Source organism: Gymnoscopelus microlampas, assembly GCF_963454915.1.
Source record: "Gymnoscopelus microlampas genome assembly, chromosome: 8".
Taxonomy (NCBI): domain Eukaryota; kingdom Metazoa; phylum Chordata; class Actinopteri; order Myctophiformes; family Myctophidae; genus Gymnoscopelus; species Gymnoscopelus microlampas.
Genome location: NC_139945.1, coordinates 42,140,674 through 42,156,590, shown reverse-complemented (window position 1 = coordinate 42,156,590; position 15,917 = coordinate 42,140,674). Strand labels below are relative to the sequence as shown.

General features: G+C 42.3%; 1 protein-coding gene across 2 annotated transcripts; it reads right to left on the bottom strand.

Moving 5' to 3' along the window:
• Nucleotides 1-355: 355 nt before the first annotated feature.
• On the bottom strand, nt 356-14,722 carry hic1 (hypermethylated in cancer 1). 2 transcript variants are annotated; one of them, XM_084064817.1, is made up of 2 exons: nt 14,590-14,722; nt 356-5,924 (listed from the first exon to the last, which is right to left on the bottom strand). In XM_084064817.1, the coding sequence occupies exon 2, from the start codon at nt 5,905-5,907 to the stop codon at nt 3,703-3,705; it is 2,205 nt and encodes a 734-aa protein (XP_083920943.1). In that variant the 5' UTR covers nt 5,908-5,924; nt 14,590-14,722; the 3' UTR covers nt 356-3,702. The 2 variants fall into 2 exon arrangements, with proteins under 2 accessions (XP_083920943.1, XP_083920942.1); XM_084064816.1 differs by lacking the exon at nt 14,590-14,722 and adding an exon at nt 12,873-13,053.
• Between the last annotated feature and the right edge of the window lie 1,195 nt (nt 14,723-15,917).

Below are 15,917 nucleotides of genomic sequence, written 5' to 3'. Positions count from 1 at the left end.
ATCTGCCTCTGAGCAGAAACACACGGCGCACATCCTGCTCAAGACGACAGACTAGCCAAAAGTTCACTTCCTGCTCCTCAGCTCTGCTCCTTCACACCAGCCCTATTCCCAGGGCATACATTAACAGCCATTCATATACTCAAATAGCATATGGACACACAAACACACAAGCAAACGCTTCCTCTTCCAGAAACACGCTCCTTCCCTCCCTATCTCCTACACCCCCCCCAACACACACACACACACACACACACACACACACACACACACACACACACACACACACACACACACACACACACACACACACACACACACACACACACACACACACACACACACACACACACACACACACATATTAAGGGAATTAAGGGAATTTAAAAAACAATCCACATCCTATGTTAAAGTTAAGGCATTATCTTCGTCTTTCTTCCTGCGCAGATTTGGTGAGGCAGTGGAAACAGTTCATGTTGTTTTAACTGTGCAAGAGAAGGAACAGAGGAGATAGATTTTCAGTCAGTGTGAATTGGTGAATGAGAGGGGAGAGAAGGGGTTGGCGAATGAGATTGAAAATTCCCACGATTGAACATCCGCCCGTCTCTACATTTGGGTGTCTGTTCACGTGTCTGTGGGTCCATAAACGCTACAGTATATTTGACTCACTGCTGACAGCTGCAGCGTTGCCTCGCTCTAGTCATATTTCGCTTCAAAACACTTTTGGTTGGAGATCTTTGTTCAAGTTTTTTTTTGGAAGGTATTCATGGATTTCAATTCTTCCATTTACTAATCCGTGTACTGTACTACTGCAGGGGAAAGCTGCACTTGCTGCCATCCAAAACAAACTGACTCCTCCTGTGTTTCTGTGCATGTTCAAACTCTATCTGTATTTCATCATGGACCGAGTGGACGCTAGCTTCCAGCAGAAAAAAGGTCAACAACTCAAGGCTAGTTTTCATCCTTACAAAGTCAGGCCACTGTTGGCGTCATTCCTGGTACTATTGATAATAAATAGCCTACAGTCAAAGGCAAACAAAGATAGGCCTATCACAAAATGATACCCTTGTTACACCTAAACCCAGACATGCCAACAGAAGTGTAACTCAGCGTTTACCAAACAGCTAGTTAACATGCTACCAAAAATAAATGACTTTGCCTTATCAAAATATTGTATTTGGTCAGACCCACACACAAGCCTCTTTGAGGACATTACATTATTGGAAACATGTACTACATAGTAAGATAAACAAAAAACAAAATGTTGTTAATATAACATGTTATCATCTCTCCCCCATAAAATTGCAATAAGCAAAAGGTTGTAAGTATAAAAAAATTACCACAGGTTTAACACAGGACATCCGTCCCCTTACAATATAAAACAGAAAAAGAAACAAAATGTGTGTGTGTGCGCGCTCGTGCGTGCATATGCGCGTGCCTGTGTGTGATTATTGTTTTTTGTTGGTTTGCTAGAGTTTTGCATCCCCCTGCCGGGTTCAGTCCTGAGGTAAGCATCAGTAACACATGCGTTGCTTTGGTTAAGATCAACTGAAGAAAGGGAAATAATGTGAAAGAAAACAACATCCTTGATATGATCATACGCTACTGAAATGAAGACCTTACAATATTGTTACATTAACAAAACAAAAATAAAACAGTCCCCATAGATGGGCAAATTGTCTCTAAGCTGAGTGTAAGTCTTTAAGATTCACAACGCCTATCACAGTGCATTCATGGCTTTAGTCTTCACATTCACCCACTGAGGTTGGCAATGGCACTATAGTGGTCAGCAACTTCTAATCTAAAACGATCCAAAAGTCAAGGCAAAAGAAAAGGCCAGCATGCTCTTTGGAATAAACATTTAAAGACAAAAATGTGCCTTCAACCCACAACACTTAAGTGTTCTTTTGTTTTCTTTTCTAGCTGGATGAACCGGCGGTCAGCCAACAGAGAAGCATGTCATTCTTGTTGTACTTGACACCGGCAGGGAGGGCGGCAGTGATGGGAGACAATTGCTAGTCTCGGGTTTCATGTTAATGTGTGGATCAGAGGGGCAGGATGGCAGGCATGAAATGGGACATCAGGCCGACAAGATGTGTGAATTGTTAGGGAGAAAGTGGGATTTCACAGGGCTTACTGGAGCATGGCAGCTGGGATGTGCTGTTCCCCAGTACAGGCTTCCAGGGAGCACCCAAACACCCGTTAATAATACATCAGATTGGCGGCTCCCTGTGTGAGAGTGTGTGTGTGTGTGTGTGTGTGTGTGTGTGTGTGTGTGTGTGTGTGTGTGTGTGTGTGTGTGTGTGTGTGTGTGTGTGTGTGTGTGTGTGTGTGTGTGTGTGTGTGTGTGTGTGTGTGTGTGTGTGTGTGTGTGTGTGTTGAGGAGGAAAACAGCAGCGACAGTGTGGAGCGCTCACTTTGGCCTGTCAACAGTAGCAAGGCTCACAGAGAGCAACATGGGAGAGCAGGTCAGAAAGGTCAAATGAATAGCGCAACACTTGCTGTACGACATTTCGTCTGACTATTGCTAAGGCGTGGTGAGTCATGAGCGGTGAATGCCGTTATTGCTGGTAGTGAGTGACAGATATCTGTGATTGATTTTGCCCTGGACCCTGCCTTCAATAGCTTCTTCTCTGCTGAGAGTTCCTCAGCTGCATCCACCATTGTAAATATTACACAATGTCAGAGGCAACACCCATATGCTCCGTCTACCATGGGGATGAAACTCCACACATGAACAGGGATTTGTGTGTCATCATCTGGGTATGTGTTCTCGTGTCCCAGTAATGAGATCACAGGGCTGTGCTTGCTGCTTTTCAATAACAATTTACGGGCGATGTGATGTTAGTCAAAACGCAAATTGAAGAATAGAAATGAAAGGGAGCTTGGGAGTTCAAAGGGTTATGTGCTGAGTGTAAGAGTGATTAAGCTACCATTACTGTCACTTAATATAAGCCTTGATTTACAACAAAATATGAGGGAGTGTGTTACAAATAATTGGGGTGAAAATAAGCATAGATCACTTTACCTAAATGCTGAAGCAACTGCTGTCATCGTTTAGTCATTTCCTCGTGACTAAAGAAGCAGGAACATGATGGGTAAAAAGCTTAAGAATGAGATACATAAATTGTCCAGTACCCCAAAAGAAATACAAAAAGATGTACACAAAAAAGTCCTCCCATTTCTTTAAAGTCCAGAAGAGCAGGCTTTTTCTTTGGTTAAAAGATCCGCTCTGGTCTGGACACAAGCCCTGAATCTTGTCCTTATGTGCTTTTTTTCAGTTATGTACACATACAATACTTAATAGTACACAGGTTTAGGGTCAGATTGCAACACTTCTTTGCAACAGTTTTTTTTCCTTTTTTTGGGATTTCACTACATACAAAAAATAAATTATGAAAAAAAGGAAGAAAGAAAATAAAAAAGCTATTTCATTTTGTTATTGAATCTGTTGCTTTGGCTCAATGGCTGGATAAAAAACAAATGTGTTTGCATACACTGTACATAAATACTGCACTGCTTTGAGTGAGTGCTCCTTGGTCACGGCATAGCACAGTGTTTCCTTTTAAAGGAGTACTGTAAAAGACTTAAAGGCCATGAGGTGCAGAACAGATACTGAGTTGAGGTGGAACGGCGCCATAATACAGTACGCCATGAGTGCACAAACATCTACAGATCGTCACCATGGATGTAGGTCACGTGGCCTTAGCTGGGTGAGTAGCGTTCGATGGTGCGGGCTTCAGAGAGGGCCTGTGGGGGTGGAGGCGGAAGAACCTGTCCCAGGATGTCCAACTTATCGTGGGTGAGACCCAGATGGTCGGCGGCCAGCTTGGACAGCGGATAGAGGCTGTCCATGGCCTTGGAGTCAACCACCAGGTGGTGGTGCTGGGCTTGGATGAGGAGCTCGTTGGCCTTTTCCTGCTTCAGTCCCAGTTCGGCTGTGTATTTACTCAGAGGATAAATCCCCTCTGCAAAGTCCAGCTTGAGCTTCCCATCGGCGGTGAGGCCCGCCCCCGCCCCGCCGCTGCTGTGCATCTTCATATGGCTGATGAGATTTCGCTGCTGGGCGAACTTGCCACCACACACTTGACACTCATAGGGCTTCTCCCCAGAGTGGATGCGCATGTGCTCGGTGAGGCGGTACTGGCGAGTGAATCGCATGCCACAATGATCGCAGGCGAACGGCTTGAGGCCCAGGTGGCTGCGCATGTGGCGCGTCATTGTGCCGCGCTGGGTGAACTTCTTGCCGCAGATGCTGCATGGGTACGGCCGTGTTAGCCAGTGGGTCTTCTCATGCTGGCGCAGCGTGGCGGGGTCTTTGTAGGACTTTTCGCAGTTGGAGCAGCGGTAGGGGCGCATCATCTCCCCGATGCCCACGGAGCCGAGCCCCTGGTTGGACTTACCCTCCAGGTGGGACAGGCTGTTCAGGCTGCTACTGCTGTTCAGGCTTCCGTAACCGTTAGCATTGCTGTTGTTGGTTTTAGAATTTCCATTGTTGCTGTTCCCCATTTCGCCGCCAGAGTTGCTGTACAGCTCCTCCTCTGTGTGCGTTTCAACATGCGCGTTGAGCTGCTCAGAACTGGGGAACCCCTTGTCGCAGGGGATGCAGACATACAGGTTGTCTCCGAAGCTCTCTGGCTCGTAGGGCATGTGGAACCTCCCCATGGCCCCGGGGGACGGCCGACCCTCGCTGCTGCCTGTCTCCTCGCTGCCTGAGCCGCTCTTGTCGTCCGCCCCCTCGCTTTCCTCCCCAGCCTTGTGGTTGTGATGCTGGCGGTGGCTCTCCCGCTCTCCGTTTCCGCCCCCATCGTCCTCATCCTCGTCTTCCTCCTCGTCCTCGGCCATGTAGGACGGCGGCTCGTGCTTCACCCAGCGGTAGATGTTGCCCATCTCTCTGCCCGTCTCTCCAGCGTCTGTGGGGGTGTCGGGGCTAGGGGGGCACGGGTAGTGGTCCGGGCCCTGAGAACTGGAGCGGTGCAGGTGGGGGAGATGGGGGCCGAGCGGCTGGTTGAGGTGAGGGAACGGGAGAGGTGTGAGAGAGCCCGCCTGGTCGGATGCCTCCATCTTCTCTGTGGGATAGGCCCTCCCGTTGGCTCCTGCCACGGGGCTGCCACGACCACTCAGAGCCCCACCTCTTTCGTCGTCGTTATGCGGCAGAGCATGTCCTAGGTGTGACTGGGAGGGGGGGCTCTTCTTGGACAAGTCCAGGCCATAGATGGGTGAGCAGTTCCTCTCAGGGTGGGCCGAGCGTGGGCCCATTTGGGCGGCGGACTGTGGAGAAGGGAACACCTGAGAGCCCTGGTTGGACGTGGGAGCGTACAGTTCACCAGCGTGAATGGCCAGGGGGTGGGGCACTAGCTCTTCTAGTGGTGGTGCACGGGGCGTGTGGCTATTCACCATTCCTCCTGGCGGGCAGGACTGAATGACAGGCGTAGAAACCCTATACCTGCCACCACTCCCTAAACCCATGTTATTGGCCGCCATCTTTGCATAGGGCAGAAATGCAGGAGCTGGGCGTGGGGGGTACTTGCCATTTCTCTTAAGCTTCTTCTTGCACAGGGCAACTAAATCAAGCAGCTGCAGGTAGCTGGCAGCAGCCAAGACGGCTCCAAGGTTGGGTTCAGAGGGGGAAGTGGGGTCTCCTTCACTCAGGCGGCCGGTGTAGATATAGTCTAGGATGACCCGGAAAACACCTGGACTCACCATCTCATGGTCAAGGTTGATGAGATTGTCGTGGACCACCAGCGATTTTAGGTAAAGGCTGCTGGCTGCCAGAATGTTCTTGTGAGCTCTGAAGAGGGCATTTTGCACCACAATAATAACATCACACAGGAAGCCCTTGGTGCGTTGGCTGTTGAGCTGCAGGAGGAGATGCCTAGCATGACTTGGAACTTCCATGGCATCCAACATCGTCTTTAGACCGCCACCTGCAACAACAGACATATCTGTAAACATCATGTTTCATCTGCATTTCAAATGGCACGAAATAATGATTTTAACATTCAATAATACTTTATTCAAAAATTGGGAATTCAGATTTCAGCAATTAGTTATTTGCCAAATATTCTAGGGGAAGGTTTGTGTGTGTTTTTTAAGTTCAACACAAAGTGAATAAAAATAACAATTACACTTGCTCTCATGATAGGTGATAGCCCAAAATAGCATAGTGTGTAATAAGCTAAAAAGAAGAAAAAGAAAAAGAAAGAAAAACGTGAAAAACATATTTTACAAAGTATTAAATTCAACTTCTTGTTCTATTTTTCTTTCTTTATTTTGTAATAATCAACAACACAGCTTTTATTTATTTTTAAGTATTTGTAAATGCAATTAAGAAAATAATACGATAATCTTCATTAATTAATTATAGCCAATACATTGCAGAAGCAGGAAAGTGTACAGTGCATAAACTGCACACAAAGACACTCAATATACTGTATGAGAGTTTTTGCTAAGGGTGAGCAGCTGCAATGGTTTTGTCATTATCAGAAACTCAAGTCAACACACTCATTTCCTCTGCAGCAGTTTTCAGAGAGAATTAAGAAGGAGAATAAGAAGAAGAGAAAAAAAAACAGAGAGATGGGTGTTTTTAAGCTGCTGGTGTGCTGATAAAGTATTCCAGAAGTACTATGCAGAGGTTTAAACAAAGTGAATGTTTTGCAAGTGTGATGAACAGCAGGTATAAACCTGTGGGGAAAAGATGTGTCCAAAAAAAGATAGGTCTGGCTGCTCCACTACCCAGTCATATAAGGAACGCTGAGTGCACGGGATGTAAATCATGGCAAAATTGGATGGTTCAATAGTTTAACTCAAGAAGAACAGCAGGATTCCAATGGACACACGGACACACGGACACACACACACACACACACACACACACACACACACACACACACACACACACACACACACACACACACGGACACACGGACACACACACACACACACACACACACACACACACACACACACACACACACACACACACACACACACACACACACACACACACACACACACTGTAAATACTCCAATATCACTCACACACTTGTGTGTATTGTTGTACCACATATAAAGTAAACTATATGAACTGTACAAATTTTTCAGGATACATTGTTCAAACAGCGATGTCTGAAGATGCTTTACTTTAGGAGATAAAAACGTTTGTAACCCTCCCTAAGGGGTTAGTCTCACTGATGGGAAACAAGCAACTAAATAAATATATCCGATCGTGGTCTTCCTGACTGAAGTTCATCCTCTTCTTGTTTATTTCATTGAGTATAACAGTGGTTCTCAAACGTTTTCATGTCAAGGACTCACAAAATAATATGGATTTGGCCGCCCCTAGGGAAAATATTTTGTCCAAGGGACCATCCCCACAAGATATGAGTTGTTAATATATATTCTAAATGTATTTTCAAGTTGTTTTAAAAATAGCAGATGTACAATAGGGTTAGTGGTCAAAATGATTTTGATGCTATTTTAACTATTTTTTTGCAGGGAACCCCTATAGGAACCCCCTCAAAGACCCCTGTGGGTCCCCAGACACCACTTTGAGAACCACAGGCCTATAATGCCCCAAGTAAAATGAACAGAGACAGAGAGCATTTAACTCACTGAGCTCTTTAGCATAGCTGTCCTGATCCATATCAATCCGTAGCAGACGATACCACAGGCTTACACTGCAGCAATTAATGTGGGTCTTGTCTTGTACCAATGTCCAAATTGAATTGCTAAAATTAAACCAAATAAACACATAGATCTGGACGTATAGGCCTGTACTTGGATTGGCTGTATGTTCAATCTCAAGTCCACAAAAAAAAAAAGAAGAAAAGAAAGAAAGAAAGAAGAAGAAGGAAAAAAAGGGAAGAAAGAAAAACAGAAAGCATGAATATTGTTTCCACGTCTGGTCTCTCTTCTGGCATTGATTTCACAGTGGTCTTAAGTTTAGGCCTACTGTAAATGTAATGTATTTAATCTGCAGAATATCCCCCAGTATTGTATCTATAATGTTGAGGTCTGTAAACAGGGCTGGGGGGGGGGGTAGGCGGTTTACAACGCTGTGAACGGTGACACGCTGTGCTCGCGCATATACTGTATAGTGTGTGTGTGTGTGTGTGTGTGTGTGTGTGTGTGTGTGTGTGTGCGTGCGTGCGTGCGTGCGTGCGTGCGTGTGTGCGTGTGTGTGTGTGTGCCGTGCGTCGCCGCGGACGGCACACACATACACGCGCGCGCGCGCACACACACACGCACGCACGCACGCACGCATGCACGCACACACACACACACACACACACACACACACACACACACACACAGAGAGACTCGGAATAAATGCAGTTCCTCTGACCCGTCATTTTTCCATATTCCTCGCGTCTGATGGATATAATGTTACAAGTGACGATGGCACAAACTAATTGCTTTTATAACATTTGTAAAACAATCATTTCACCAGAGAAGCAGAAAGCTGTGCTGCACGCAGTGACGCACCTGTTTAGCCTATAACACCGGAGGAGCCATGCAGGAGAAATGTTTAATTGACTGATTAGAATGCCTAATCCTACACATAGCCAAACTGCCAAAGTAATCCCTTCTATAACTAATTAAGAAGAATAATGTCAACTATCTTTTGGATTCCATTGGTTAATTCAGTGGTTCTCAACCTTTTCAGGCTGTGATCCCTCAAAATAATAATATTTGAACTGGGGACCCCCCCCCCACACACACACACACACACACACACACACACACACACACACACACACACACACACACACACACCCTGATAATAAGCACTTGGAATTGTAGGCAATACGTTTAGTTTGACTCGGTTCCACAGACATATATTGTGAAAATAGCCGAACTACAAGCTCGAGCTTGTAGATCTGCTATTTTCACATTTTTTTATTTTAATACTAATTATTTTTCATTTTTTTTACCTCTTTCTTATATTATTTGACAATTTTGACAATGTTTGACCAGTTTGTATAGTATAGTTTGTTGATTACTTTTACTTTGTTTAGGTATTAAAAAGGTGTTAAAAGTCCTTAAATTGTCACTTTATACTGTCAAAAAAATAATGAGGGGAATGGGATCTTCCTGGGGGTCCCGACCCACAGATTGAGAACCATTGGGTTAATTGACAATGAAAAACAAGTATAACAACCTTTATTTGGACTCTTTGTTAGAAGCTCGGGGCCTCAATAGGTATTTTAAACCCTTAATCTGAAAATCCAACACACTCTCCTGCGCTATAATATACTGTTTGTGTACGCCTGTAGGCTGTTCTTGTAAACACTGTATAATCTGTAGCATGTATCCATGCAGCAAGCAGAATTGTTTTATGCGGAATTGACTAAATAGGCCTACTTTATGTAGGAGGCCTCTAAAGCACTGTTTCTCAAACAGTGGGTCGGGACCCATTTGTGGGTCGAGGACACATTTTTATGGGTCACGAGTAAATATCCCTTTATTTTTTTGTTTCCTACATTTTGATTTAATTGTTATTATTTCAAAAAAAAAATCCCCCAAAAATTCAAAAAATGACATGAATTAAAAACAAATTCAAAGATTCCTGAATATAATAATAAATGTTTAAAAACTAAGAAATCCCATAAAATAGAAAACAAATCATTAAGAAGTAGTGGGAAATATCCGATCTACAAGCTCACAGTGCATCAAATTTCTCTTTTGGGTCTCTCGAGCTAAAAGGTTTGGGAACCAGTGCTCTAAAGAGATGCTCTGGGATTTTCATCCAATAACCTCTTCAAAAGCTAAACACATACTTGGGTGATTGATATACATCAGTGGTTCTCAACCAGTGGTCCGGGGACCACCAGTGGTCCTTGAGGGGTACCAGGGGGTCCCCAGCTAAATTAGTTAACATGGAGTCACAATCATTTTAAACCACTTAGCTTCGGCTATTGAAAAATAGCAGATTTAAAGCTCATAGCGCGGCACCGAGTGCCGCACTATGAGCTTGTATCTGCTATTTTTGAAAAATCATGAAAATGTGTGCATATCTTTGAATATCTAGATTTTTTAAAGCAAACATTTCTAACTCAAATATTTGCTTCTGGGGGTCCCTGGCACAAAACATTTGCATATAGGGGTCCGCAGTGTATAGCAATTTAGGGGTCCTTGGCATGAAAAAGGTTGAAAACCACTGATTATACATGATGCTGTTAAAAGGGTTCACTATGACAATGTTTTGACTGCTGTCACTTGTCTGTTCGGATGAGTTTACTGCGGGCAGACTAGGACTTTCTATCTCTCTAGATGTATTGTCATAAACAATTAGATATCTGCCTGCACAAGCTTTGAATGATGGAAGTTTGTTGTAATGGCATTTTATTTCGTTTTATTTAAATTTCTGATTCTTGCAGAGCCCATCATATCATGTGTGATTATTAAGCCAACGGTGTGGACCTTGACACGTGTAACAAAAGATGTTTATGATGACTATTAAGGACAATTTGCTGGGTCGTTTTAATATTATGTTTCGATGCATGACAGTCTAAAATATTTTAAATAAATTATTGGTCGCAGCCTGACAGAACATCATGCTTAACAAGTCAACATCTAAGGAAATAGCAGGTTCTGTGATTTATTTTTGGAGTGGCAAAAGTGAGCAAAGTGAAACTGCATTGAAGAGCTTTGCATTAATGTTGTTGGTCTCGTCTTGAAAGGAATGGCGCCATGAAACTAAAACTAGAGGCCTGATGAAACTCACACATGCACTTTAAAACTATGAGGAGCGGAAGTACAGAATTAGAAACTCATAGGTGAGAAGCTGCAGAAGGTTTGCATCAGGAGGAGGCAGACATTTCGTTTTCAGAGCCATGGGCCTATCGTTGCTCTCGGGTGGAAACCTTGTATGTCCAAAGTCCAAAGCAATTCCTTTTTTATGTTTTATTTTATTTTTTAAATTAAAATAGTGAAAATAGCCGATCTACAAGCTCACAACATTGTGGCATTGCTATGAGCTTGTAGATAGGCTTTGTTATTTTCACGAATCGTGTTTGACACTCTTGTATGATGATGAAGTAGGGCTTTATTTTAATTAATACGGAAACAAAGTTGAAATATGGAGATGCGAGGTTTCTGCCAGACAGCAACGATTATGCTATAGCCTATATATATATATATATATATATATATATATATATATATATACCGTGATCGACGACGCCTCAAATTTCGTCATGCATGCCTTTATAAAACACCTCGCATGCCTGTTCACTTTACCATGTGAACTATAAACACACACTTGTGGATTTTCATTCACAAATCCTGGACTCAGTTCATCTACCGCATGTCAGCCAGCTATATGACATATAACGTGATAAAATTATGATAGGCCTACAGTTTTAATATGCATTATTTAGTTAACTGTCAAAGCTTTTATATAGCCTATGGGTCAACTTAAAAAGAAAAAGGAAATCATCCAAAGTCAGAATTTTATTCTGGATCAATAACTTTTGTAATATTTTCCCTCAAGTTGAGCTCAATGTCTTTAATACATGTTGCCACTTTTATATTAAACATATAGGCCTAATCGATTCCACATTGGAGATATTCAGATATTATAGTTATTATTGAAACCATTTTTTAAATAGGATTTACAGATTTCTTCTTTTTTTTAATATAAATAATAGATGAATAATGCTTTAAGGCTTTAATCGTGCTCTCTAAGGCTCGAGTCATTGCTTAATTGTATGGATCTGATGTCAGGTTGAAATAACAGCATGAAGTTTGACTGTTGGATCTGCGTTGTGTTAAACAATATCAGCCATCTCTACCTGTCAGTCAACAGAGCTAAAAGCACCTCGTTCCTCTTGGTTGACATGATTGTCAATTAATTAAAAGCAGCAATTAAAAGAAACATGTCATTACTAATACGTTCATAAAACATAAACGTTTCTACAGCTACAACACGAGCTGCGACTTAATCCACAGGTGGTTATTATGGTGCATCACACCCTGCAGTCAAACAACTAGGCTATACTTTATTTTATTAATTCAGAGCCAGAGGACAAATTATTTTTGGCAATTTGTGTTGGTATTTACACTAGTTGGTGGTCACACTTTATATTCTACTGTCTAACAGATCATATCGGGTAATGATGGGTCCCACATTTTTAGAGAAGATCACGCAGACGTGGGCCATTCGGGATAAATTATGGAATGTCAGAATTCACCATGATAGGCTCAACATAAGATCACATCATCTAGAATAATGAGTTGTTTACGTATTAACATGCCATTACATTGATATCAAATAAATTGAATTTCCTATGAAAAAACAAACCAACTGTTGATTATAAAACGGACAAAGTTATTTTCATCATGAAAAGAGAAGAAGGGAAAACAAACAAAGGAAAGTCACTGTAGCATTATGTTCCCTATACCAGTGGTTCTCAAAGTTGACCCTTACAAGTATGTAACTCTGATAGTATACAAATGGAACCAAATGGACATAACGGTCCATTTGGTTCCATTTGTATAGCCTATCAGAGTTATAAGAGGAGACCTTGAAATATAAAAGTTTGAGAACCATTGCCCTATATACACGTTATTGTCCCAAAAAGTAATTATAGGCTATCTAGGCTACATTCCCCCTGTTTCTTTTTGTTTGCTGTTGTAGGCTAAAGCTCGAGTTAAAGAGGGCATATGATCTGAACTCACCTGCATGCCCGATCTCTTCTGCCACCCGATCTAAGTCTCCCTTAATGATAGATCCCTAATCTAGTATAGGCTATGATAGATAGTCCCTAATCTATATGATAGATAATCATCCCTAATCTAGATCCCTAATCTAGCATGATAGATATAGCTGTAAAGCTTGAGCAAAAAGAGGGCATCTTATCTGAACTCACCTGCATGCCCGATCTCTTCTGCCATCCGATCTAAGTCTCCCTTAATGATCATCTCAACAACGGTCTGTTGGAGTCATAATCTGACGCGTCAACTTTCAACTGCCAGCCTCCAAAATCCATGCCAGTTTTCCGAGCACGTCTGCCAACTCTTTTTTTTATTATTAATTGATATGAATTTCTTCTTGTTGCGCTTTACGTCCGTCCTCCCACCCACCTCTCTCTCTCTCCCTCTTTCTCTCTCTCTCTCTCTCTCTCTCTCTCTCTCTCTCTCTCTCTCTGCGCGCCCCTCCTCTCCTCTTTTTCATCCCCTCCTATAAAAAAAATACGTGCCTAGAACAGCATCAGTTTCCTCCTATTTTTTTATTCTAGTAATTTCCTCGGCTATTTTTGAGTCGAGGCAATAACGCTCGCCGAGATGATAATGGAGCCTCTATGCGCCTTAAGTGTTTTAGCGCCCCGTGTGATGTCAGTCTATAATAAAACTAAAAGGTAAAATAGAGGGCAGGAACTTCATGTGACCCCGACTTGAACTGTTCACAACACATCGTCTTAAAGAGACAGGCATGTTACTGTATGTCACACTGTAGCCCCAATGCAACGTTTGGTTTGACACAAGAAACAGATATTAAAGTTAGACCAAAGCCAACTGAGACGAGCTGAGGTAGTCTATAGGCATTTAAGAAAATGATGCTTCACTTCTCTCGTTCTCACCGGTAGCTTAAGCTTTCCTTGCGTGTCCTCCTGCCTTCTAGTTAACTAGGCGTTTAATATCAAGTAAACACCTGATCTATATCAGTAAACGGCCTTTTCTTTTCTCATCACCTCTGGGCGAGATGAAGATCGGGCTGGACTGCAATCACATGTCATTCCCTCAAGATCCCCTTAGAAGATAAAGATATGGCCTCCTTCACACTGATTGGCAGGACTGCCTATGTAGGTAAACGATAAGTAATAACATTTAAAATCTTCCGTGGGCCCAATACTTAAATTATTTCCAGTCCATTTAATTTAATATTGTAGCCTAATGTAACAGGTCCTTCGTCAAAATAAAATACTTCAATGTTGCAAAAAAACTATTTTTTATCTATGCACTCCTTTTTTCTTGTTCTTTTTTTGAACCGAACTTGTGTGATACTACTTTAGTGATCTTGTGTGATCATCACTGTATTTAGAGTCTAAACACAGACATTATAACTGTTCAGATGCGACTACACATGCAACAAGTGATAGCCTATATATGCTACTCGTTGATATGGCAACCACCACAGAGTACAGACACCATATAGCCAAAACCTACCCAATGTTCATTTATCAACTTGTAACCTGTTGTATTGTTTTTTTTATATGAATGAAGTCCTGAGTGAAGTTGCCAGGAGCCCTGGCAAATGAATTTCAATCTTATTTTACTGTAAAGTATTTTAAAGGTGTGACAATAAAGTCATTCTGATTCTGATTCTGAACTTCGATAGTGTACAAGATGTAACCAAAGGATCCTTACGAGTTGCAACTTGCATTGGTTACACTTGTATACATTCTCAGAGGTGAATTAGTTTCGGCGCCAACTCCTAATAATGTCAGCTGAACAAATGACAACAAACAGACTAACAGGACCTCATCTGCACGCCTCCTGCCACACAGACAGACACGGTGTGTTGTGTTGTGTATTCACTACTTCATGCACGGCATCGCGCTCCTCTCTCCCGTCTCAACAACCTACCTCGGACTCATGTCTCTGGTGTCGTGGCCGTTGGTCTGGTCTCTCCTTCTCGGAATGAATTCCTTCACTCTCAGACCCTCCAAATCTCCTCCTAAAAACTCCTCAACAGTTCCGCGTGTGATCGCTATCCTCTTTGACGGTTCTCCTTTCACTGTCTGTCTGCCATTAAAAACCCAAGTTTCTCACGTGAAACAGTTCTATCAAACCCTTCAGATTCTGTCGGGGTCCCGGGTCCGGACCAGACTTCTCTGCGGCGTGGACGTGCGCACAGCGACACTCGATGGCCATAACATGTAGGATAAATACACGCAACAGCCTCCTGGCAGTAGAAGCAACCCATCTAGTACTCTATCGTAGCCTACATAATTATATATAAAAAAATAAAAATAAAACAGTTGTGTTATAATAATGTTATAATAATTGAAAACCTTCACAACATGGACATGAACGGACCCCAATGGAAACAAGCCATAGTGCTTTCTTGGGTTTAAACCTTTTAGCATCCCTTTGTATAGAATGTACTTTCTGTGCTTTTTTTTGCAAACTGCTAAATAAAGTATTCAATCAATCAATCAATCAATCAATCAATTTTGATTTGCTTACACAGGACCACAATGGAAACAAGCCCCCAGGGCTTTTTGTGTTATCCTTTTAACACTCTTTGTAAACCCTACCTCTGTGCAATCTGCAAACTGTTAATAAAGTAGGCATTCAATCAATCTGATGATGAGTTGTATTAGGCTAGCATTTTACAGATGTTTAAGCTTATAGGCTATGATGCCATAATTTCAACTGTGGCATATAAGCCTACAAGAAACAGCCATCGTCCAAATTGTAATATCTCAGTCAACGATTACAAGCAATATAATTATTCAAAAGATAAGATTCAGGGTGAGTGATGGTCTGCTCTTAAATTGTGCAACAATGGAAAGAAAGAAAGAAAGAAGGAAAGAAAGAAAGAAAGAAAGAAAGAAAGAAAGAAAGAAAGAAAGAAAGAAAGAAAGAAAGAAAGAAAAAAAATAATAATAATTCAGCACTTTAGTGTCATAGACTTTCTAGGTTAAAAGAGGTAGGATTAACAACCATTCATAAGATACTGTATATATGCTCCTATGGGAGCACATCAGTAGGCTACTCACTCCAAATCCTCCCATTGTCTGGCCGTCTCAGGGGTGCTAGTGATTGGCCTTTGCCAAAGTGTCTGCCGATTGAAACAGGCCTAAATAATACATTTTCCATTAGTGCTGCTGCTAAAAGACAAAATATCTTGATTTTGTATATTACTTACTAGACTGAGGCCTATTCATTTCAGGTGAAGTATAATAAAT

Excerpts from the sequence above, each read along its gene's own strand:
- hic1 (XM_084064816.1), bottom strand. The coding sequence starts at position 12,924 with ATGATCATTAAGGGAGACTTAGATCGGATGGCAGAAGAGATCGGGCAT. Across the intron at positions 5,925-12,872 it reads AGAAGAGATCGGGCATGCAG|GTGGCGGTCTAAAGACGATG; the intron begins GTGAGTTCAGAT and ends CTGTTGTTGCAG.